The 25,045-nt window shown below is 49.9% G+C and overlaps 3 protein-coding genes across 7 annotated transcripts in view; 2 read left to right on the forward strand and 1 right to left on the reverse strand.

Annotated features, from left to right (window-relative positions):
• The window catches only part of Abtb2 (ankyrin repeat and BTB domain containing 2), a 151,950-nt gene extending 144,403 nt beyond the window's left edge, over window positions 1–7,547 (forward strand). The window contains exons 12-17 of the mRNA XM_034495360.2: window positions 161–266; window positions 464–566; window positions 1,240–1,330; window positions 4,577–4,645; window positions 5,103–5,216; window positions 6,275–7,547. Of these exons, the coding sequence (XP_034351251.1) occupies window positions 161–266; window positions 464–566; window positions 1,240–1,330; window positions 4,577–4,645; window positions 5,103–5,216; window positions 6,275–6,472 (681 nt within the window). The 3' untranslated portion in view covers window positions 6,473–7,547. The remainder of the gene's footprint in view (window positions 1–160; window positions 267–463; window positions 567–1,239; window positions 1,331–4,576; window positions 4,646–5,102; window positions 5,217–6,274) is intronic.
• The window catches only part of Elf5 (E74 like ETS transcription factor 5), a 332,927-nt gene that overhangs the window by 290,892 nt on the left and 16,990 nt on the right, over window positions 1–25,045 (forward strand). The gene's annotated exons all lie outside the window — the stretch shown is intronic.
• Nat10 (N-acetyltransferase 10) overlaps window positions 9,740–25,045 on the reverse strand; it is a 44,540-nt gene continuing 29,234 nt past the window's right edge. For 2 of the 5 annotated variants that reach the window (XM_076929354.1, XM_076929355.1), the window contains exons 13-29: window positions 23,540–23,664; window positions 23,042–23,192; window positions 22,414–22,510; window positions 21,582–21,698; window positions 20,777–20,878; window positions 20,622–20,696; window positions 19,955–20,071; window positions 19,162–19,295; window positions 18,922–18,970; window positions 16,453–16,549; window positions 16,254–16,364; window positions 15,174–15,346; window positions 14,575–14,694; window positions 14,074–14,172; window positions 13,487–13,560; window positions 12,587–12,670; window positions 10,196–10,380 (exon numbers count right to left, since the gene is read on the reverse strand). In XM_076929354.1, coding sequence (XP_076785469.1) covers window positions 10,275–10,380; window positions 12,587–12,670; window positions 13,487–13,560; window positions 14,074–14,172; window positions 14,575–14,694; window positions 15,174–15,346; window positions 16,254–16,364; window positions 16,453–16,549; window positions 18,922–18,970; window positions 19,162–19,295; window positions 19,955–20,071; window positions 20,622–20,696; window positions 20,777–20,878; window positions 21,582–21,698; window positions 22,414–22,510; window positions 23,042–23,192; window positions 23,540–23,664 — 1,831 coding nt within the window. In that variant the 3' untranslated portion in view covers window positions 10,196–10,274. Of the gene's footprint in view, window positions 10,381–12,586; window positions 12,671–13,486; window positions 13,561–14,073; window positions 14,173–14,574; window positions 14,754–14,924; window positions 15,040–15,173; window positions 15,347–16,253; window positions 16,365–16,452; window positions 16,550–18,921; window positions 18,971–19,161; window positions 19,296–19,954; window positions 20,072–20,621; window positions 20,697–20,776; window positions 20,879–21,581; window positions 21,699–22,413; window positions 22,511–23,041; window positions 23,193–23,539; window positions 23,665–25,045 lie in introns of those variants that run through there. The other 3 variants (XM_034495470.1, XR_013108715.1, XR_004606184.2) reach the window with 3 other exon arrangements.

The following is a 25,045-nucleotide window of genomic DNA, read 5'->3' on the forward strand; positions in this document are numbered from 1 at the left end:
GGTTGCCAGAGGGCAGAGTCCAGGCTGGAGCCCAGCCAAAACAGCCATTTGGGAAATCACAGATGAAGTGACAGTCTGTTCTGGCCAACAAGCCTGATGTAGCTGGGGCTACAGCCAGCCATGCACATGAGCTGAGGGTTCTTTCCACCTCTCCCTGCAGAACGACTCCGTCCTTCAGCAGCTGGCCACCATCTTCATGCACTGCTACGGCACCAGCCCCATCCCCAGCATCCCGGAGATCCGGAAGACCCTGCCAGCCAGACTAGGTGTGTATCCATGCCCACTAGGGCTTGTCCCCACAACTCTTCTTTCTCCCCATCACTCTTGCCTTCTTTTCTGTTCCCAAGTGCCAAGGCCCTAGCCTCAGTTTCTCTATCCCTTACTTTGTGTCCTCTGCCCCACCCCACCGAAGCCCTCTTAGAAGGTGGACACCCTGACACTGTCTTTGTCTTTCCATTCACAGATCCTCACTTTCTGAACAACAAGGAGATGTCCGATGTAACCTTCCTAGTGGAAGGAAAGCTGTTTTATGCACACAAAGTCCTTTTGGTGACAGCATCTAACAGGTAGGCCACCTGGGTATCAGCCCTTGTCCCAGGAACACCTCCAGTTCTTTTAGCATTGAAGTATGCTGTGTGAGTCTCCCCGGGGAGATGGAACCAAGCATGTGTCCACCCCAGATAGGACACTAATAAATGATTCCACCTAGGTCTAGCTTAGGAAACCGGTGAGTTTTTAGGGAGAAATGATGGGAATTTTTTTAAGTTTCAGGAACTTCTCAGAATTGTCTTGTTTACTTCCATACCTTGTTCCATCTACCTTAAAAGAAAGCTATACAAGGTGACCATAGTGCTAGAGAAAAGGGACCAAGGGGTCCTTATAACCTCTGCCTCTGGGCTACAAAGTGGGCCAGACTGGGTACAGCAGGAGCAGAGTCCAGCAAGCAAGAGGAAGTTCTCAGAGGCTCCTGCTGAGTTATCGCAGCTGACGATTAGAACACAGAAGTGTTCTGGAATAAAGAGCCAGCATTCCCACCATAGGCTCCAGGTCATCATGCAAGGGGAGAGTGGGGGAACAGAACAGAGTTGGGCCCAGCAGCCCGGGTGATGTAAACATTAGTTTGGGAACAGGGCAGTCATTTTTAGTGTTCCATCTCTCAGAAGCTGCTCAAATGGCAGTACCATTGGCACAGCAATGGATCAGGCCATGGTCAAACCCCACCTTGTCTCCTTGTTCCAGGTTCAAGACCTTAATGACCAATAAGTCAGAGCAAGATGGGGACAGCAGCAAAACCATTGAGATCAGCGACATCAAGTACCACATCTTTCAGGTGTGTGGGCCTCAGAGTTGCTATCTCCTTGAAAGTCACTCTGATTAGCCTATTCTAGACCTTTGCATCTGGTCACTCTGTCCCCTAGGGCCTGTGTGATTTACCAAGTCAGTGATAACAAGGGAGTCACCCAGTCCTCCCCTCAGCCAGACTGATGCTCTGTGAGGCTGTGGCTTCAGAGCTACCTCTGGAATCCAGCAGCCTGCACATAGATAGAAAGGATGAATACACGCTGCCCTCAAGGTGTGCCGGCCTTCTGTAGTGAGTGCTGAAAGCTTACTGGAAAGGCAGTGGCTGGACCATTAGGCAATCATTATGTAGGCTGCCCCTCTCCCAGCAGTCCAGCTCCAGCCCAGTACAAGGAAAAAACATGAGAGCCCAGTGCAGCCTGTCCAGGCCCCAGCACAGGGCTTTGCACAAGATTCAGGCTAAGCATCAGAAACTATAATGGCAGCATATGAGGAGATTGGGGTCTCAGATGAGAGAGACTTTTCAGAAAGTCCCCAGGGGTGTGTGTGTGTGCGTGCGTGTGTGTGTGTGTGTGTGTGTGTGTGTGTGTGTGTGTGTGTTTAGGGGTAGTGGGTGCTTGGCCTGTAGAACTGACCCCCTTTAGGGCTATAATAACCACACAGAGGCCCAGCAGCAGCAGCAGTAGCAGTAGGAGGAGGTAGTGCTAGGCCCTGTCTTGCCCTGGACAGATGAAGATCCCATGGGAAAGACCACAGAATCCCCAACACTACCACTCAGGAGTACAGAGAGCCACCATGTAACACTCCTGACGCTCTGTGCCACCACACTTAAGGCCAGGTGTGGTGACTAGCACTTACAGCCCCAGCCCTCAGAGGCTGAGGCAGAAGGCTCATGAGCTGGAGGCCAGAGCGGACTGGAGTGTGAGACTGTCAGGAAGTCCATGCAGTGCTTGACTCCTCAGCCTAGTCCTCAGTTACATTAGCCAAAGGGGAGAGGGGGATTAAGAGGATGGGGCCACCCTAGGTGAGACAGGGCTGTGACTGTTGTGTGTATACAACAGAGGAAGGCACTTCCTGGAAGAGTGGCAGCCAGGCTTGGGGTAGCAACAACCGGTTAACAAGACTGCAGACTACAGACAGCACCCAGAAGCCAGAGTGGAAAAACTCAACTTGAGGACAGGAAGGGTGGCACTGGCCACTGACACTTCATTTCTAGCATTTTAAAATTATTTGTTGTGAGGTGCAGGGGAAGGCATGCCACTGTATACAGAGGCTTGCTCCTTCCACTGTGTGAGTCCTGGGCATGAGAGCAGGCACCTTTCCCTGCAGCAGCTCACCACTCACCGGGCATTCCTTAGACACACTTCAGGAGGTCACCTGCCCTCAGTTAAGCCTCACAGCAGTCCAGGCAGGTGAGGAGTCAGAGGTCAGGTAGTTTGTTCAAGGGAACACTGCTGGGAAGTGACGGAGCCACGTAAGGCAAGGAGGGACATCGATTGGATTAGAGCTTGACTATGAGATGGGAAAGTCGTGGGACATGGAGGGAGAACAAGTGGGACTGGGAACACAGTGACTAAGGGACAAGACAAGGAGGACAGTCAGGGGCCTCTGGCCTTCTCTCCCTCCACCCTGGGGAGAGACGGCTCTAGAATGTTTGCCCAAGAAACTCAAAGTCCAGATGACTACAGCCGTGCTCACATGTAGGATGGTCCTGGAGAGCAGCAGGGATTGGTGGAAAGGTAGAGACAGACGTACGGGCTCAGCCTTGGGGCCAAGGAAGGGCACCTGTGCCAGGATAGGCTGCCAGCTCCTGAGGAGGGTATATGGGGACAGTGGCCTACCGGGGCAGCATACACAGGTCTTTTAAATGTTAACCCTCAGCTCCTCGCCCAGGGTTAGCCAGTTAGCCAGATCCAGCCCAGGGCATCTACCTACCTTATTCCATGGATCCCCTGGGCCCATCTAATTTTAATTATTTACACCAGCATTTCCAAAGTATTTTAATGCATGTTACTCCAACACATCCATAGTATAACAAATTGAGATGTTTCTTTTAATACTAAAGACTAAGCCTAGGGTCTTCTGCTTGCTGGACAAGCACTGTACTGGAAGAGCTGACCTACCGGCAGGCACAGTCAGGCTGCAGAGGACCAGAGGGTCTAGGAGAAAACCTGGCAGCTGCTGTCCCAGCTGAATAAGGATACCCCAGGTCTGAGCCTGTCCTGGTGGCTAAGGAGGCACACAGTACTTACAGGGACAGACTACTGACCCACTGTACGATGGCTGTGCAGGCTCCAGCTGGGGTGGCAGAAGCCTTGAGAGCCCGGCTTCTTGAAGGGAGCCTGCCAGCACCTGGCTGAGCTGCCACCCGCTGTCAGGCATTCTCCTAGACCCTCTGGTGCCTCTGCAGCCTGAGGGCCCGTCCTAACAGAGCCTGACTGTGCTGCTGGAGCCTTGTTTACTCACATGCCTGCCAGCACCTTGCTGGAACTGTTTCTCCAGCCAACCAGAGAGAATTGTTCTCCTTCTTCCAACTGGGAACCTCACCAGGTTCCAGTGAAATGGCAGTATTTGTGATGTAAACTTCAAACTCAATATAGCTGCCCATTCCTGAGCTCTCCCATGGACTTCCACTTCCTGAGCTCTAGGCACAGATCTCAGCCAGGCTGCTGCAAGCACTTCCTTTCTTGGGGATGTCTGCCAAGGTGTCTGAATCTGGCCTGCTTAGACACTTGTTCCTCTACTTACCCCTCAGTTCCATATACACTTACTTGCTTACTTACTTACTCTGAGACAGGGTCTCACTGTGTAGACCAGACTAGCCTTGAACTTGCTACCCTCATTCCTCAGTGCTGGATTACAGATCTGTACCAACATGCCTGGCCATACATAGAATTTATACTTTTGTTTTGCTGTAAGGTAGGGTGTCCCTGGCTGCCCTGTGATGTATGGTCCAAGCTGGGCCTCAAACCTGGTCAATCCTCCCATCTTAATTTTCCTGAATGCTGGGATTATAGGCATGTACCAGCACACCTGGTTCATACGTAAATTTTGGACAAAAGTAGTGAAGATGTTGTAGGTGTGGGGCGTGAGTGGGGGTAGCAGCCGTTTTAGAATCAAAAACCAAAGTGACTTGAGACAAGACATCTTCCCTCCCGGGTTACAGAGCTTTCATAGGGAAAGACTCGTTGTCATGGCAAGGAGTCAGAGGATCTCAGAGTTGGCAGTATATCTGTGCAGCACAGGTGGTGTTTACACAAGTCTGTTTCCACTGCAGATGCTGATGCAGTACCTATACTATGGAGGAACAGAGTCCATGGAGATCCCCACTGCTGACATCCTGCAGGTAAGAGCAGGGCATGTAGCCCAGTGTCCTGCAGACCTTCAGCTCTCAGCCCTCATCTCAGATACATATGGAGGGACCTGTCATCTGAAGTAAGGGCACTTCTGTAGACCAGGTATTGGGCACACCTCCAAGCCCAGCTTTCTTGGTGCACCCGTGGGGTTCAGCCCAGGAGCAACAGACAGTGGCCAAGCTTCCTGCTCACCAGTGGCTAAAGCACCAGGGGCTCATGTAGGTAAACACCCTAACTTGCAGCCCAAGGTCTCTTTGGAGGTCAGAAATCTCAGCCCACACCTGTGCCCATCCGGTGGCTCTCACATCTCAGCTACCAAGATGACCTAGAACACAACCATTTCAAGGGGACCATCTCTTCTCAGACCAATTTGGCAGGAGGGCTGAGTCCTGGAACTTAAAGAGGAAGCTTTCATTTCTAAGAGGCCTGCTTTTATCCCTTGACTAGCTGCTGTCAGCTGCCAACCTGTTCCAGCTAGATGCCCTACAGAGACACTGTGAGATCCTGTGCTCCCAGACCCTTAGCGTGGAGAGTGCCGTCAATACCTACAAATACGCCAAGGTAAGCCCTAGGGACAGTCAGCCACTTCCCACCACACTGTGCTCTCTGCAGGGCCCCTTCACAGCACTAACAACAGACAGGAGAGGCAGTGCATGTGTCCAGACCACATGCAGGGCTGAGGAGTGGCCAGCTGGAGCCTGTAGTCCCTGCTGCCAGCAGTGGTCCTGACATCAGTTCAGGCCCCAAATCAGAAGTCAGTTGGTTAGAACCATCTCTTACATCTCGGCCACCTGCCTCTGAAGCACGCCTTCCTCACATTCCACTCAGCTACCTGGATTTCTGCTCTTGGAATAGCATCTTCGTGGTCTCTCCATGCCCTGTCTTCGGCATGTGTGAACCTCATACTTCTTTGAAAAGTATGAAACCATGCCATCCCCCTACTTAAGCCTGCCCAAAGTTGGCTGCTTGCACACTAATAGATGCCAGCCCATAGCTAGCTTGACAAGACTCACAGCATCCCACCTTCCTGTGACAACCCTTCCCCCTTCCTGTAAAGCACTTCCCAGGACCAACCAGTCCTGCGTCTTCATCAGATATGTTCCCAGGCCTCAGGCATTCCCAGCTTTTATTGTCTGTCCGTAGTCACCTGGCTTGTCTCATTAATTTCTCAGGCTTTATCCTCCCTGCATATTAGCTCCAAGAGAGTCTGAGAGGGACCTCCATCCCCTGCTCAGAGGCAGACTCAAAGTGAATGCTTGATCCTTACTGAATTAGCTCGGCTTTGGAGCATCGCCCAAGACGTCTGTGATCCTTGTGCTGAGTGGTGCGTAGTCACTGCCCTTAGGAAAGGAGCTGGTTCAATAAAGCTATCATTTATGACATAGGTGAGGGAAAGAGTAGGGACTGAGGACTCATTAGTGTTCTTGGTGACACAACTGAAATTCGAACTAAACACTCCCAGGAGGAACTCATAAGGGAATCTGGCTTTAAGAGGCAGCCGGGCATCTCCCTAGGTTTAAGGTGAGCCCTACTGTGAGTAGGTGAGTAGGTTAGGGTAGGTTTGAGGATGGAGGAGGTTATAAAAGGGCCATGACCCTTATTTCTCTCTCTACCCACAGATCCACAATGCCCCAGAGCTGGCCCTCTTCTGTGAAGGTTTCTTTCTCAAGCACATGAAGGCCCTGCTGGAGCAAGATGCCTTCCGGCAGCTCATCTATGGCCGAAGCAGCAAAGTTCAGGGCCTGGACCCACTGCAGGATCTGCAGAGCACCCTAGCTGAGCGAGTGCACTCTGTCTATGTCACCTCCCGGGTGTGAGGCAGGGTAGAGAGTGTGACTGCTGTCTGAGGGTGTGCAAAGGTCCGTTAAGGCCAGAAACCACCAGTGACACCCCCAGTGGAGGGAGGCTTGTAGGCTCTGGGGCACTTCCTGCTCTTCCCTAGATAACCAACCTCTGTGGTGTTCACTGACCCTTGGGTGGACAGAGTCCACTTCACTGTTGCTCATCCAGTAACTGGCAAGGGGGTGTGACATAGTTGCACCTTGAGGGCTACCCTGTGCCCTCTCCCCTCCAGTGGCTCGGCAGCAAGCCAGTCCACCTCAGCTCCAGCTCTCCCCACCCTGGCGGGGGCTGTTAAGAGAATGGGCATTCTTACGAATGCAGAAAATGTATCCTGAGCCCCAGGCCACCGGATACAATAGCTGGTATGTTTTGTTTTCCTAAAAAAAAAAAAAAAAAAGAGGAAAGGCTTTCCAAATTCTGTCCTCCAAACTGTGCCTTTGAAAGGGCTGGTGACCCCCGTCTGTGAAGACTGGACCTCTAGTGGCCCTCCCTACAAGACTACTTAGAGTCTGAGCTCAGAGCTTCTGAGCTAAGGGTATGATGGGCTACAGTACAGGAACTCAAGGACCTCAGCTCTTGCTGCTACAGCTGGCAGCCAAAGTGAAGAGGTCAGTCCAGGTCCGGCCTAGCTCTAATGCGCCTGTAGGCTGAGGCAGCAGAGCGCCTTCCACTCAGGACAGGAGTGCAAGAGCACACTTGTCACCTGGGATCTGTGACTCTGGGGCATGAAGGACAGGGCCTCAGTGGAAGAGAAGCCGTGTCCCCTCCCCTCCTGTCCTCAGTCTTGGCTCCCCATCCTCTGGCCTGTTTGTGGACAGACGCTGGGACAGCATCAAGAACAGCTACCTTAGAAACTATTTATTCATCAAAGCCCCCAGGGCTTGCAATCCTGGAAAAATATTTTCAACTTGCTGCTTGTGCTGGATGTACAAAAGAATGAATGGTATTTTATTGCTGTAATATTGTATGATAATGTAACTATACCTTAATGTTGTTACTTACTGTAAATGTACTATGGTTTTATCAACAATAAACACTCATTAACATTGAGATTGGCATCTGCTCCTGGTAAAAGAAGATTGCCTAGGAGTTCAGAGCTGGAGAGGAACCCAGAGCTGAGTCTGTGACACTGGGCAGGAAAACCCCACAGCAGAGCCATCAGATAGCCATCTGACTCTCCTCAGATTAGCCAGTTTCTTCACCTGGGAAATGAGCACATGGAAATGTGATGTGCCAGTGGGCGAGAGAGAACAAGACTCACGCCGGGGAGGCCACCTGTGGCTTTCTCTGACCTTATGGCCCAGGCCCCTCTGTAAGGGTGATGAGGAAGCTCCTGAGGTTTGCACACCTGCACCAGACCACTCTACATGGTCTGACAAGAAGCACCAGGTAGATAGATATAGGAGCAGGAGCTAAAGGCTAGCCTGGGCTAGGAATCTTTGCTAAAAATAACATCCTCTCACCCCTGGTTCTTGTTAAGAACTGGGAGTGGCTATCATTTAAGTAGTATCCTGGAAAAGAATACAGAGACTCCAGGAACCAGAGGCCCATCTCCTAGCTTTTTTGGGTAGAGGGCAGGCAGAATGGCTTGAACTTCAGTCTGGGGCTCTGGACTCAGCAGTGAGGACATCCTGTGCATATGTACCACAGTGCCCCCTGGGGGCCGCAGGAAAGAGATGTAGTCCTCGGTCCCACCATGTGAAGGTGGAGCAGCAGCACAAGTCCAGAGTGTCTATCCTTTAAGGGTTTCTGTCTGAATACTCCACCTCCAGCAGAGCTGTTCCTGGCTGAACAGGCAGGTCTGCCTACAACCGGCTCCAACCTGTTCCTCTGCAGGTGTTAGGATTACATGAGGAGTTAGCCCCCTAGGCTCATATTGAACAGGCACTTTTAAGCAAATATTTAATCATTTTTTAAAATAGAGGGGCTAGTTTGACTTGTGAGAGAGGTTAGACTGATGGAAGGTGTGCAGCCTGATTTCAACCAAACCCTGAACCCTTTTGAAGAACAAAAAAACGTATTTTACATGCTAAAAAAAATAAAAAATAAAAATAAACTAGAGGGGCTGGAGATAGGAAAGATGGGTAAGAGTGCTTGCTGTGGAAACATTAGGGTCTGCATTCAGATCCTGGTGCTTATGTGAAAAACCAGGTGTGACCACGTGTAGCCCTGTGTCCCAGGTCAGTGCTGTGGGAGCCAGAGACGGGATCACTGGGGCTTGCTGGCTGCCAGCCTAGCTCCAGTTCAGTAAGAGACCTCTCAAGGGAATAAAGTAGAGAATGACAGGAGTGCCCTCTGGTGTGCACACACACTTCTGGGGGTGGGGGTGGGGTAACTCTTCCTAGGACCTAATTCTAACAGCAACAGGGGTGAGTGATCACTTACCCCAGGGCAGCAACTCAAGATCATGAGAGCCACTTCTAAGCTGTCAGAAGTCTCTTGCTACTAGCAAGCTAGACAAGAAAGAGCCAAGTTGACTTCTTACAAGAGTCCTTGGGTCACAAGTGCTGGATGTATCAGCAATGAACTCAGGGACAGCAGACAAGGCAGTTATTTAAACATCATGACTAGGGCCTGAGACCGCTGTACCAACTTGGAAGCCACCAAGGTTAATCCTGGGCCACCAAGGCAAACACTAGACACTCAAGGCTTCTGGCCTTCCCAGGTTCTCGCTGGCCTCTCCTGATACTGTGCTCTCCACACTAAACTGGGTTCCTTTCTTCATAAAAGTCCCCTGTGTAGACAATGGGTTGGCAAGCCAGAAGTTCTGGAAGCTGCCAAGACCAAAATCAAGAGGGAAAATCCGATGATGACCTTGTTGGCACTGACTCTCTAGACGTCTAAGGCAGAGCAGGCTTTTCTAGCAGGCCTCCTCTCAAGCTAGTCCACTAAAGCCCTCCCAGCCTCATCACCTCTCATAGTTCCACATGAAGACTGGGGACATTTGAACCACACAGTGTCCAAGACTGGGCAGCTTGGCCTCGTAACCTAAGGGTTGCGTTGTCTCTAACGTATGAAGTGTAGAACTCAGCAGGAGACAGCTCACTTTCAAGGTGACTACAGTGCCACTGGGTACCTGCCCTATCTCTCACAGGTGCCTAGGCCAGAACTCCAGCCACACAACACACCAATGGCTATGATACCTAGGCCTCTACTTCTGACCTGGCAGCCAAACTCACCAGGAGGAACAAGTTAAGTATGTAACTTTTACAAACACAGATTTTATAAGCACTACAGGCAAATGGTCTTTCCAAGACATTTATTAAAAATACTCTCTCCCCTCACTTCTGTAGCAAGAGTCTTTCTCAATAGTCTCTCCCAAATGAAGAGGTAACCAAAAGGCATTTGGGACTCAGATGCTGCAGCCTTTCCTGGGACACTGAGAACAGCAGACCAGCAGTAGAGGTCCTGCTGACCTGGCCCCAGAGTGTTCGGACAAGTCTGCAGTGAGGCGAGAGTGCTCCTCCAGAGAGCTGTGTGCTGGAGCGCCAGGAAGACCAGCAGCCAGCGCAGCAGCCATAGTGGGAACAAGTCAAAGTGAGGCTGTGCCTTAGGGTGGGGTGACAGCCTCTAACAATGCCAGAGCTTTGCCCACGCACCAAGTTCTAAGCAGACTGTTTGGGAGTGACTTTGTCTTCAGCCACGGCTGGCATACAGATGGAATGATGGTGCCTGCCTCTGCTGAAGGCCCTCGTCACTGTCACTGTCACTGTCCACGCTGCTGCCTGGCCTGGCCCAGCAGAACACAGCTCAGAAGTCTGGCATCTCCTCGCCTCACTATTTCTTTCGCTTCATTTTCATATCCTTTCTGTTGTTATCTCTCTTCTTCAACTTCTTGCTCTGTTTGGGTTCTTGTTTTGTTTCCAGTTTCCTTTTCTTGTCACTGGAGGCAAAACAAACAAACAAACAAACAAACAAACAAAAAACCACGGACAAGAAACAAGAAAGGACAAGGGCAGAAACAGAAAGCATGAAACAGTACAGATCGAAAACACTGTGAGCTGCTATTTGAGAAATCACACTCACCTAACAGACACCCAGACATGTTCCCCAATACCTCAAGCAGCTGCATAAGTGCCAGACAGATCATGCCCACCACATGGAGCCGAGATGTCACTCTAGCAACCCCAGAGGCGGTTTTTAGCATAAACATGGGATCTTCAAGGAAAGCCAGGGTCCATCCTAATTCACTGCTATGAACTGACTTTTCCTACAGCAACGGCACAAACTCCCAATAGCCGTGATTTGGGAGTCACTGGCAAGTCTCATGCCAGGGTAGTAGCACAGGGATTGAGCAGGCAACCTGCCTGTTAGAAGCCCTTGGAGATGAGAGTCTCTTAATGGCGTTTTTCCCTGGAAACAGACTCCCTATGGAGACAGAGTAGCCAGAGACTGTTAACATCATGACTGAGTGAGCAAATACTGCTCTGTTTTCTGCTGAGCCAGTAGAAAACTTCTTCAGGGTCTTTCTGTGTAGCTCTCACTGACCTAGAACTCACCAGGCCAGCCTCGACTCAGAGATCTGCCTGTCTCTGCCTCTCTCTCTGCCCCCCCCCCCCCCCGAGTGTAAGGACTAAAGATGTGCACCACTATGCATGGCTCAAAGCGCTGCTCTTGCAGTAGATCAGGATTCAGTTCCCACTGCCCATACAGTAGCTAGTAATTATAGCTCCAGCTCCAGAGGACACAATGCCCTCTTCTGGCCTCCTCGGGCACCAGGCATACACATGGTGCACACATACACACTTCATGCAGGCAAAACTCTCCTAATATAAAAATCTTAAAAAAAAAGGCAAGCCTCAGGAAAGGACAGGCCATGTGGGTTAGCAGGACTCATGGCTCCTCAGCAGCAGTCTCAGTGGGAGCTGAGGTCAGGCTAATTCTGCAGAGCTCAGAGCCAGGACTCTCCACAGCAGGCTTATCCCCAGGCCTTTTGTGATAGTCAAAACCACTGGCATAGCCAAAGCATGGGGGAGCCTAATGCATTTGTCACAATGTTCAAACCAGAAGATACACTGACAGCAGGCAAGAAGGCTCCTGGAAGATGTGGCTGCCATCAGCATTAGAGCCCTCAAAGTCCTTGAGTGACTTAAGGAGATGGAGGGGCAATACCTGACTTTCTGAGATTCATCACACAAAGAATGTTCCTGAACATCAAACGTTATAAACTCATTGGGAACCGCATTGGTAATTATGACAATGCTAACAATTCCACCTTCTCACAAGCCCCAAGTGGCCATGCTAGCCTCACGTGTGCAGGTCCTGGGCACAGGAGGTCCCCTGCCAGGCCTGAGGGAGCTCTAGCATTTGCTACATGCACATGCATCACTCTGCAGATGGGACATTGGAGACAAGGTGTTCAATGGCCTCAGGATGCCTGAGGTGGCAAAGGAAGTCACAACTATTTTAATACTGATCCTTTCTTGGCCTTTCCGCTCTGTCTCTTACATATATTGTTTCTCAGAGGGCACGGTATGACGCTACCACAAGAACTAGAGGCAGACACCAGAAGCTGGCTCTGGCCTAGTATGCCAGAGATGAATGAGACTGGCCAAAGTAAAACCGGGTCTTTCTCAAGACTTAGCTGGATAGTGAAAGACTTGCCTATATAAAGCCCTGGGCTTGATCGCCAGCAAGGAAAAAAGAAATAAAAAACAACAACAAATAAACCAACAACCAAAAACTTAAATCCAAACCTATATAATTATTCGTTTCAAACAAATGGTTTTCAGTTTCTCGGTTTTTAATTTTTGTCATGGGAAGTAGCTACAAAAAGGAGTTGCATAAAGAAAGTTCTGTCTTTTTAAGGCATAACTCTAAGACCAAGGATTTTGAGAAATGCTGGCCTGAAGGAAGGACAAGGTGACTCACATGGCAGGCTCTGCAGTGAACATGCCTGGCCCAACTCTGGCCCTGTCCTCACTGTTGCTGAGTACAGGAGAGAAGAGACCCAAGCCTAGTATGCTGCCTGCTTTAGGTGTGCTACCAGAGAACTCAGAGACAGCCATGACACTTCCCTCAGCATCTGCTCCCGCATCCTGGGAACAGCTACAAAGCCCAGCTGTATGTGACACCAGGCCTTTCCTTACCTTTTCAAACTAACAATGGAGGCATTATGCCCTGCTTTGCTCAAAACTTCATTCCACTCCTCATCATCCCCACGGATTACATATCTGTAAGAAGAGGGCAATGTCAAAGCCTGTCAGACGAGAGACTGCTCGAAAGAAAATATGAAAGTGACAAGATGACCACCCCAGGAGACACCAGAGGTGCACTAGCATGTCAGCTGCAGAGAGGGTGACAGGCATATGGCCAGGTGTAGTCCCACTGGATAGAAGAGTCACACCAAGAGTAGAGGGAAAGGGGCCCCCAGGGACCAGCAGGAAGGCAGTCTGCCACAGCTGCCTCTACTATGGCCTGCTACCACAGTCCTCACTCAGGCCTCAGCCCTGCTCTGCCAGCCTCCACCTACCTACTCTGCAACCTCTGACTTCTTTCAGATAAAGCAGTCTTGGCACATCAAATAGAAACCAGCTTGATACCCTGAAATGGCCTCATGGCCACCCCCATCTGCCCAATCATCATCACCAATGATCTGGTTGTGGACAAGATCTGTGGCTTCTGGCCTAGAGTTACAAGGTAAAAGCCTGAAGCACCTGGACTGTCAGATCTGTCGACCTTGGGTGGGTGCAGAGGAAACATCGCAAGTAAAGCTCAAAAGGAACACAAGGAAATAAGGTAAGCATGAGGAAGGGACTATTCAAGGTGGAAGTTGTTCTGCTCAGTTGTTCTAGAGGGGCCTGGGAGTAACACAAACCCCAAGTGACAAGCACTCTGGGATCCTGGGAATGACAGATTGAGAGGTCTCAGCTGTGGTACTTCTGAAATAGTTCTCAGCCTATGGACTGTGTGGTGGGACACCTCAAGCAGACTCTGCAGGCCATGCAGGCTGGGGAAGAACTGATTCCCTGAGAGGAGAAAGGGCTTACTGAGAGAGGTCTATGTCCTTCAGTCTCCCCACTTCCTTCTTGTGTTTCTCCTGGAATTCCTTTGCTGCTTCATCCTGTGGTCCATAACCAGAGAGAGCAGGGTTCAGAAAGGAGGAGAAGCAGGTCATGGTATCAACAAGGAGGAAAACCCTTCCTTCTGGGGTACGCTCAGAACACTATGAGCAGCTACTACAGTTTGATAGTATGCACACCTATAAAATACACATTTAGAAGAGCATCTAAAGAGTAACCAATGTCTGCATTAACAGCCTCGAGGTTCCTACACACACACTCAGTGGAGGCATGAAACGAGAGTCACACTGGCTTGGACCTACAGATTGACACTTAATTAAGTTAGTGTAAAGGACCCGTTCCTTCAGTTGTTCTGTATCCCAGGATGACCTGAAATTCTCTAAACAGCAGCTCAAGCTGGCTTTGAGCTGAATAACTCTCCTGCCTCTTAGCCTGAGAATACAGGAATGCAAGGCATGCATCAGCATCTGCAGCCTGCAGGACAGCTCTGAAGCAGAGGAGGCAGGCTAACAGTGGCCAAAGGGAACACTGGGACCTCTAAAGCAGGGACGTACCAGGTCATCACTCAGGGTCTTCATTGTGGGCTCCATGACTACATCCTTCACTGCCACCATCTGTTCCTCAATAGCCTTTTCCTGCACATCATTGAACAGCTACAAAGATAACACAACAGGAAGAAAGAAAAGATGCAGGAGAAGCAGGGGTCTGTCACTCACTCTTCAACAGGGCATTTAGTGTCTTAAAAAAAGTACTCAAAGCAATGCTCCAGATGTTAGGAACACAGTTGATCACAGTATGAGCATAGAAACAGGCAGGGTGCATACAAACCCCAGCAGTGGAGTCTCTAGGAAGGAATCCAGTTCAAACATTGGCTGACACACCACCCCCTACTCCTCCCTCCCCCTCCCCCACCCCGGTGTGTGTGTGTGTGTGTGTGTGTGTGTGTGTGTGTGTGTGTGTGTGATCTAAGTTTCAGTACTTATTATAAACAAAGAGTGAGTGTGTTACGTTACTGGAAAGAGACCAAACTCCTGCCCACGGACCAAGGTTACTACCTTCACAACTTTGCGGATAATCCGGTTGAAAAGCCCCATCAACTGGCCTGAGGGTAGCTCGATCTCCTTTTCCAGCTGATCCACAGACTTGTGCTGTAGGCCAATTCCCAAGAGAAGAGCCTGGAGGAAGGACAATCAGCTGGACTGGCTTCCAAGACAGCCTTGCCCGTTAAAGTAGCCTAGAATGGGATTGCCTCTTTCAATTAAGCAGAACTCAGAGGGCAGCAGCAGGGTTTTCTTGGCATCTTCTCTCCCATCCTGTTACTAAGGCACCAGGAACACTTCTTTCTGAAGCGCACTCTAGCTCACACTGTCCCGAAAAACACCCACTTCACAAAAAAACTACATACATCCAGAGTCCAGGACAGCCCGGCCTTCTGCTAAGGCAGCACGGTGGCAGGGAAAATGTGGGTCCAAAGTGTAGCAGTCTCCTTGCTGACAGGACAGCTACACTGTCACCTCTGCCTGGAGTGAGAGCATGGGCCACCCATCAGCTCTGCCAAGGCTAAAGGCACAAAGCTATTTCCAAGCACTCATCTATGGGCCAGCTCCACTGACCCCCCCCCCATTGTCCCCCCATGGAGTCCCAGGTGACCTACCGACTGGGCAGCCGAAAGGGACAGGTCCCCTAGCTGGTTCAGGAAGTACAAGCGGGAAATTGCTGGGATGAGGTCCATGATGAGATGATAATCAACCATGTTCCGAGAGTACATCTCCAGCCGCTTCAGGTCGTAGGGGAGAAAGAGTGCCTCCAGATGCTCCCGGCCTAGGGCTGCACACGCAACAAGAGCCCCAGCAGTCAGGGCAGTCTGCAGCCCTCACAGGAAAGTAGCCAGCACACAAAGCCATCTAGGAAGGGGCTGGACAGGTGGCTCAGCAGTTAAGTGCACTTGCTGCTCTTGCAGAGAACCTAAGCTTAGTTCCCAGAACCCAGGTCATTCACAACCAACAATAACTCCACTTCCAGAGAATCTGATACCCTCTGACCTCCACAGGCACCAGGGACACACGGTGCAAATACACACATGCAGGCAAAGTAAGCCATAAATCTCTAAGTAAATGTGTTAAGATACCTAGCTACCAGAAACATTATCCCGGGCTGGCAGTGCAGACAGCCACCACTATGCTGGCCCAAAGAAAGACCCCTGTGCCCTAATGTTCCAAGGTCACACCTCCACCTTCCCCATTTGTCACTCTGGTCACCTTACAGAAATACGTGCTCTGCCCAGCTCAAAGAATCCAGATTTTCCCATCAAAATACAGCCCACAAGACATAAGTAAATATACACATAAGAATGTGTACATAGTCACAGATATACACATAAAAATATATATAACTGTTCATAGAACAAAATGACCACTAATGACCTCTTACACAATTTTTAAAATTTTCATCCAACTAAACAATGATTTATATGCTTCTAGCTTTATAAAGCTATACAGCTTTATAGTACATAACTCTTCTACATAGTCACAGATGGCCAACGACAGTCTTGGTGCGATTCCACAAATACGTGAACACAGAGCCTGAGACTGAGCTTGCTCCCCTCAGAGCCCGGGTTTCAATCCTAAGCTAACCACTTATGAACTTCTCTTAGGCCTGAAATCCAGGCACAGCATGGGCAGGAGAAAGGCTGGGGAACAGGAGGCAGCCCTCAGCTCCTGGGGTGACAGCTCACCTGGCTGGGCTGACTTTGCTATGTTCCTGTTCTGAATGATGTTCAGAGACAGGGCAGGAGAGAAGGTGCTGAACTGGTAAGACAGCAAGGCCAGGAACCGTCTCCGGAAATCTGCAGGGTACAGCCAGGTAGTTAGCAGTCTGCAGGTGCCCTAGCCTGTCACCTCACTGTCCTCTCTCTCCACTCCTCTAGCGTTTACCTTTCCAAAACGCTGCCAGCCAAGCTCCCTGCTCAGCCTCCTCCTCATCGGCCAGTGTCTTCAGCATAATGCAGGAGTGCTCTCCAGTCAGGTCGTTCTAGGGGGACACACATTACTGCTTGGCACCAACTTCCTTCTCAGAGCTTCCCCCTGGTGCTACAGGACAAGTGTGCAGACACAGGCATGGTACTCCCACCCTAGCCCCATGGGGCCACTTCACACGTGGCTTCTCGGGCTCACACAGTAAGGCAGCCTCCTAAGTGGCCATGGGATTCAAGCAGGCCCAGCAGGTCTTCAGGTCAGGCCCGACTTCTGCTCCACACCTACTCCTTTCAAGTAGACTCTGAAGGCAGGGCTACGAAGGCTTCAACCCCTCATCCTGTTAGTGAACTTTTACTCTTAAGTCAGGGCCATAAAGGCTTCAATCCCCTCATCCTGTCAGTTAACTTTTACTTTGAAGTTAGGACCATGAAGGTTTCACTCCCCTCACCCTGTCAGTGAACATTTGGTCCTTATAAAGCAGAAATTTCCCAAAAAACTCAGGCTCCCAGCCGGCAGCCAGTATGTTTACACATGCTTTGTATAAGAGACAGTCTTGCTATGTATGTAGCCCATGCTGGCCTCAGACTCGTGATGCTTCAAGCTTCACTAAGGGAGGATGACATGGTGAAAGGTTACAGAGTTTTGGACTTTTTACTACATAGGTTCTCAGGACTGCATGAGCACCTAATGGCAGCAACAGGTCAGAGCAAGCAGGTCAAGGGACAAGAACACAGGATGCCTATGGCCTATCTGTGGCTCACAGATTTACATCCTGCCTGCAAGCAACTGCTGAGCTTATCTGTCTATCTAGACAAGTACACTGACAGGCATGAGCCCGGCTCTGCTCCCTGCCTGTCCGCATGTAAGTCTCCAGCGTCACACGTCAGACTTCACATGGACATTCACCACCGAAGTTGAATACTGGATTTGCACTTTCCAAGACACGTCCTTGCCCCCTTCAGCACTGTGGGCCTCAAAAACAGAAGCACTGGACATGTTCACCGTCTCGCTGCTATCCTCACACTCCCCATCGTCCTCCTGGAGCGGGGTGTAAGCCACTAGCAAACCTCTAAATGCTGGGTTTCAGCGTCCTGACCTCCACAAGGCCTGCACCCCTGCAGTCAGCCCTCCCTGCCTGCATTCCCTGTAACTAATCTCTACAGTGAACAAAGGTCGAGAATCTTCAACCCGACATGTCCTCTCTCATGCACACCCCCACAGCTATCTTGCTCTCTGCTCCCTTCCCCTCCGGGAAAGAATGTCTACTCATGCCTGCATCTCCACCTTCCACTACCTCCAACTGTACCAAGCCCTACTCCACTCAGAACACCAGTCCTGGCAAACCTGGTAGCCACCTGTCTTCCTGCTTTCTGTGATGTCAGCAGCTTCTGAGTATGCATCCATTCACCAAGTACATGCTCCATCGAGATGCCAAGTGCTGCAGAACAGGAGCGAGTGTCTGCGGCAGCTGTGTGGAGCACCTACAGTGATCACCACTCAACTCTTAGGGTCCTATTCAAAAACCACCAAGAAACCTCTCCTATGTTTTGTTGTGTGGTGAACTAGACAGCTTGAAAGTTTCATTTAAGAATGAGAATGCTGGGCTGGAGAGGTGGCTCAGAGGTTAAGAGCACTGTTTGCTCTTCCAGAGGACCTGAGTTCAATTCCCAGCAACTACATGGTGGCTCACAACCATCTGTAATGGGAGCTAATGCCCTCTTCTGGCTTGCAGGCATAAATGCAGGCAGAACACTGTATACATAATAAATAAATCTTTTAAAAAGAAAAACCAATGAGAATGCTGTGCGTTCTCCCCAAGCTCCATCTGTCTCTATCCCCAACCACGTTCTTCAGTTCTGGTCCCTTCCAGTCATCTGGTTCAGGTTTAAGCAGCAGGCCAGGCCACTATGCTACAACCAGCACTTGGCAGCATGAGGAGCGCCAGTGTAGCCCACTGCTTGTAGTCCACTTCCTACCTGTTAGAAAACAAGGTTCAGGCTTCCCCGTGCACTGGCTGCTTCCCCACAGGCACTAAATGCATTCCCGGAAGTCACGGCTCTTTCCCATCCTCCCAATAATCTGCTGCCCATCTCTCTCCTTCAGAAACCAATAAAACTCAGTTCTGTTTTACAAACTTAGTGACGCTCCAGCCTGTAGGACTGAATGTACAATCTGACAAGTCAATCCTTGTGTCGCCCACCACAGTAAAATGACGCACAAAGCCAAGGATACAGCAGACCTGCCCAGTGTCAGGAAGGAATTACTTAGTACCAACGTGCCTCCAAAGGAGGACAGCTGTTTGTCCATCAGGATAACACCTCAACAAATACAGAAATACCTGCCCAGGGCACAGACAGGAGGAGCCAAGGCTCTGGTGCCAACTGCAAACCCAACCCCAACCCCTCCTCTACCCAAAGCCTCACTTACTGGGGTCTGTCTTAAATAGACAGGAACAAATCCAGCTCGTTTCCAGAACCTACAAAAGGGGGGGAGGGGGGGTGGTCAGCATTTATGCCTCCTGGAAGCAGCTGAGAAATAAAGGCAGGACAGGAGGAGCAAAAGGCAGTAGACAGCGACACAGACCCCAGCTGCAAAGAGACACACCACCCACAGAACTGTCCTCTTCCACTGCCATGGGCTGGCACCAGAGGACAGGCAGGCACTTACTTGAGGAGCCTAGGGGTCAGCCCATAGGAAACCCCCAGGTAATCCAGGCGCTCTGCAGGCCTCTCATTCAACTTGAGGAGTAAGGGAGGCAGATCCTTCCTGGGAGTGACAACTTCTTCCAACAAGCTGACGGCCTAAAAAGAAGACATTATTCCCTTAGCAAAGCAAGAGGCTAGTGGTGGTCTCAAGCCATGCAGTACACCACACAACAAAACAGACTTTCAAATAGGACCCAAGAGTCCAGTGATCACCACAGGTACAGGCCGAAGCATATATGGAATCACCGAGTTCCCAAGATCGAATGCAGGGAAAGGCCACCAGCTTAGCAATGCCTAATACACTTTAGAAGGGACAGAGTCAGGGCTCTGAAAATGCAACATAAAACTGGTTCTGTCACTTGGCACCCCTGAGACCTTGGAGAGTAACCCACCTGAGTCTGATGTAAGTTAAAGCCCAGAAGCATGGGTACCCTACACAAACACCAAGCACATGCATGTGAAGGCCAGTCATTAGTGCAGGCAGCCTCAGGCAAGGCAAGTGGGACTCTGCAATGTGGGCTAATGCCGGCAGAGGCTGGTGGGGACAAGTCTCCAGCTTGCCATGCGCACACCTGCAGGCTAGGAAGCCATGTTTACTCCAGAGTGTCTGCTGCTGCAGCAGAAGATGATACTGGTGACTAAGCTGAGAGTCTCTACAGTGTTAAGCTGAAGAAAGTGGCTGGTTGCCCAAATAGAGAAGAGCCCAGAGAACCACCCTCAGACCCAGGACTAGGGCTTTGCCAGAACATTGTTACCTCACTGCTCACGGTGCGGATTTCTTGTGGTGTCTCCAAGACCTTTTCCTCCAGACAAGGGAACCTGCCTTCGTAGTACATCTGCAGCAGCTGCAGTGCTCGGCTGCCATAGCCCATCTGTGAGCACACACAAGAACACAGCAGAGGGAAGAGTCAGTCTCAGTCCGGCTAAGCTACTTCTGCCTTGCTTCTAAAGCACTTACTCCTGGTCAAACTGCATTTGGGAAAAAAGCTTCCAATAAAACCCAATGCAGTCAAAGCTGGCTCTGGCACCAAACACAGTGGGGCCTTGGTTCCTAGGTTAGTCTAGCATTCTAACCACAACCCACTTGCAACCCAGATCTAAGGACAGCTGTGCCACTGACAGAAAGGGATGCTTCTGCGGCTGACTCCTCAGTGTGGTTTTCAAAGCGAAAACAGTTATAGAAAAACAATCTGGTTCAACAAATCCTATGTTCTAACATAGGGAAAGGAATATACATCAACAACCTTGTCCCCCTGCCCACCCACAAGCTCTGGCTAAATTCTCCCCAGCAGAGTACACCTAAAATGTCACTAGTGTATCCAGTTTTTTATTCAGACAGATAGGTACACACCTGCCCTAAGGGCTGCCAGAAGCCCACTGAACAGCAGCACACAAGGTTTAAAAGAAGAGAAGACATGTTACCCCTTGATAATCTGGATGAACAGCAATTCGAACAACCCGTCCACCAGAAAGGCCTCCAAAGTCTGGATCTTGAAACTGTGGGAGACACAAACCAGTGACTTAGCAACACAAACAACCTCTGACAGTCGGACATGCAGGGGCAGGCCCTCCCTCACCTGTTCCGACACTGTCCATGGAATCAGGTCGCCAGAAGCCTTCTTGCCTCGAGACAGGCTATTCAAAATGGACTGACGAGAAATCTCTCCTTCAAGGCATACCTAGGGGAAAGCAAGACAAGAAACGCGTGTTCTGGCTCGAGAGCCCACGCACCATCATCTGAGACAGATCCCCAACCAACAGTTTTCTAAGTAGACTACACGAGACCTCATTAGTATGTGGCAGGTTACTATGAACTTACTGACATCCTCCAGCCCCAAGACCAAAAAACAGAGGTCAAATGAAATGTATCACTTAAACACACATCAGTTAGTACACAGGATACCACAGCTATATGGAACAGCACAAATTCCAAAGAACCCAAGTGTGTGACAGAAAAGCAGTGAGACGAATACTGTATAAACATGTAATAAGGAACTATGCAGTACACTGTGAACACTGACACACTCCAAGTATGACATCTATAATCCTAAGTTTATGGAAAGGAAAAAAATGACATAGATGCATGCACACACACACACACATGCACGTGCACGCACGCATGTGCATGCGTGCACTTGTGCCAGGTGATAAACACCTTTCTCCATGTAGCCTTTAAGCTTACACTACTCCTGTGTGCAATAAACAGAAATAAGCCAGTGCTTCCTGTTATCCAGCTCCCTCTCCAGTGTATACCATCACCCGCCTCAACTGACCCACCCACCTAGATCCAAGTCAGGACCTAATAATTTAGCTTCCCTGGCCACACTAATGCCCAATAGTTCCCCAAACCAATGCCACACCATGCTTCTCTCTGCTCTGTACCTGGACAACTGCAAGCACTTCAGGCAGGGCATTCTGGGTAGGGGGCACAGGTGGCAGAAGGCAGAAGAGGTGGTGAGCAGGCGCATCTGAGAGCATCTGCAGGTCGTTGGGAGAGTTCTGTGGGCACACACATGGGTCAGTGGAATGCACGGCTAGTCCTTCGCTCACAGACCTGACTGGGAATTGATGGTGATTGCAGCTCTCTGCCTTTTCCAAAGCCAAGCGAGGCTTGGACACCTAGCAAAGTGCTTTTTGTCACTATGACAAGGTGACTCTTTACAATGGCTACAATGAAACTGTGCCTCCAAAACCTCTGCCTTTTCTTCTGGGGCGCAACACTAAGGTCATGGGGCAGTAGTTATTTGACACTATTTACTTCACGACTGACAAGTGAGCTTTCTCCAGAGAAAAGGCTGACTGCTATTTCAGGAAAGCATGCCACCATAATTAACACCCCCTCTTCAGCCTCCCATCAAGGGCTGTTCGTGAACATGCTGCCATACCTAGAAACCCAGGAAGCAGCCACCCAGCCTGCCGTTCTCTCTTGGGTTTCAGTACCCTAAGCTCTACAGCCCAAGCTGCCCTTTGAGATGGGTGAGCAGCACCGCCTACCCTCTCGCTCTCACTCATGGGCTCCCACACAGGCCGAAGCCACACGGGCTACAATGGGAAGCGTGACCTCTCAATAAGATCACTGGGCCCTGCCAGCTTTGTGGACCCTGCCATGTTGTAGTCCCAGTGGAATGGCCACCTGGACCCCTGAGTAGCAGGAGGGGTGGAAAGATGTGAAGACTGCTCCCTGCTCAAGGGCATGTCAGAACAAATTAGTCACCTTGTAATGAGAAGCCACATAGAGAGCCATGAGCCGCTGGAGGAAAACTTCAGAGGCCTTGTGGTAGCAAAAGAGGGTGTCTCTGTTAACATAGTAACTGGTCTGGAGTTAAGCAACGAAAATAAATGACAGGAAACTCAAAAGAAGATACACCAGAAAAAAATGCAGATTCCCCAGCTTGGGAATTGAAGTCCAGTGTCCTATACAGAAACTACAGTGGGGAAACCTGAGAAACAAAATCAAAAATGTTCCTCAAAAAAAATAAACAAACAAAACAACTAAAACTTCTTTTAAAGGCAAGATCTTGCCAAATGGTGGTGGTTCATGCCTTTTATCTCAACACTCAGAAGCAGAAGCAATCAGATCTCTGTGAGTTTGAGGCCTGGTATACAGAATGAGTTCCAGGACAGCCAGGGCTACAAAGAGAAACCCTGTTTCAAATTTAAAAGGCAGGGATTTCATTGCCTGCTGTTTCACTTGAGCTGGACCTAAATGGTGGGTCCATAGTGTCCTCCTGCCTCAGCCTCCCAAATCGGGGCAAGGACCCAGGTGTAAGCCACTATACCCAGCCCAAACTCCTTTCTCTAACTGCTTCAGCCCCACAGGGCCAGTGAGACACAGAGGATACAGCTCACAGGCCTCAGGCAAGGGGCAGCCGGACACGATGCGCGTGATGTTGAGGCAGTCCAGGCACAGCAGGTCATTCAGCCACTTCTCCACGGCATCCCCGGGGGCGTATCGGATTGACTCTTGGAGGGAAACCTCGTGCAACGTCCGAGCTGTCAGCAATAACACATACGATTACAATTACTCAACACACAGCATCTAACAACAATAAAAATACTGCACTTTATCTGTGACACAATGTCCAGCTATCTGTGGCTCAGGAATGTGAAGTGAGTGATTTAAGGTGTTTTGGGTTAGATATTTACCAACAAGTCAACATACCCCACCCATGTTTTAGAGGAGGACCAAAAAGGTCCCAGGGATCTAAAGACCCAAGCCGTGTTCCCATTGGCCACTGGTCCTCTCAGGAGAGCTGTTGTCTCCCAGGACTCTGAGACAGCATCAAGTTTAGTACTGCCGTGAGGTCCTGGGGCCGGATGGTTAGAGGCCGGCTGGGTACCTGAGGCCAGTCTGGCTGTTGCTGTGGTCTTGTTCTCAGCAGTGGTGCTGACCTGGCTCTGGGCGCTCTGCTGACGGAGCTGCTGAATGAGTTTGAGGGACAGTGACCGGCCAGTGCCCTCGTAGCTAGGAGAAAGACAAAGGCAGTCAAACATAAGGTCCCCAGTCTACTCTCCATGCAAAGACAGCCAGATGAAACCAAGATTCAAACCATTCTAGCATGGCACACAAATGTCCTAAGGAAGAGCCCTAGGAGATGAACCAAGATGCAACTTGGCTAGGAAGTGTTCAGGCTCAGATTCAAGCCCTGGTGTGACTTTAGTGCCTTTGGGAAGAGGCCTGGATCTCTTTAAGCCTCATTCCCATTGTCCTACACTTCATAGAACTGTGATCTGAAAATAAGGCCTGAAACATGATGTCAACAAGGCATTCAGCCAGTGAGACTGGAGCCATTAGACTGGAGCTACACAGTCTAATGGTCAGTGCTAACAGAAGTTACATGTAGACATGAACAGAGATTTTTTTCCCATGTGGGAAATCAAAATCAAACAAATCCACCACTAAGTGATTCTTTCATTAGGTTTCTTTGCTTTTATTTTATGTGTGTAAGTATTTTACTTACATATTTTGCTTACATATATACATGTGTACCACTGCACACCTGGTGCCCACTGAAGCTAGGAGAGGGCATTAGATCCTCTAAAAATGGGATTACAAATAGTTTTGAACAACCATGTAGTTGTTGGAAATGGAAATGAGTCTGCTGTAAGAGAAGGCAGTGCTCTTAGCCAGTGGGCCATCTCCCCAATGTCCTGCCAAGTGACTCTTTTTACTATTTTCACCTAAGAGGTGAAGTAGGGCTGTGTAGATGATTCAATGGCTAAAGCGCTTGCCATAAAACATAAGGACTGAGTCTGGAAGCCCAGAGCTCACATGAAGGGAGGCTTGGTAATATGTGTCCAGAAGCCCATGTTCCTACAAGATAGGAGGCAAGGGTAGGAGAATCCTTGGAGGCTTAAGGGGTAGCTAGTCTGATATACAGCAAACAAGAGACCATCTCAAACAAGGCAGAAGGCTAAACTAATACCTGAGGTGGTACTCTGACCTAATTCACAGCTGCTCATGCCTGCACATACATACATGCACCTACAGATAATAAATAAATAAAAGCTAGGGCTGTAGAGGCAGCTCAGCGATTAAGAACACTTGTTGGTCTTAGAGAGGACCTGGGTCCAGTTCTCAGTACCCATATGTGGCTTACAACCATCTATAACTCCAGTTTCAGGGTATCTGACAGTATCTTTCTGACCACTAGAGGCACTAGGCATGTGTGTGATGCAGACATACATGCAGGCAAAACACTCATATATGTAAGATAAAATAGATCTAAAAAATTAAAATAAATAACTAAAACGAAAGGTGATTGCTGTAAGGCAAGAGTGGCAGCATAACCTGAGCCTCTGATGGGGCCAGTGAGACGGCTCAGTGGGGAAAGCACCTGCGATTG

The sequence above is a fragment of the Arvicanthis niloticus genome, chromosome 2, assembly GCF_011762505.2.
Source record: "Arvicanthis niloticus isolate mArvNil1 chromosome 2, mArvNil1.pat.X, whole genome shotgun sequence".
In the NCBI taxonomy this organism is placed as follows: Eukaryota; Metazoa; Chordata; class Mammalia; order Rodentia; family Muridae; genus Arvicanthis; species Arvicanthis niloticus.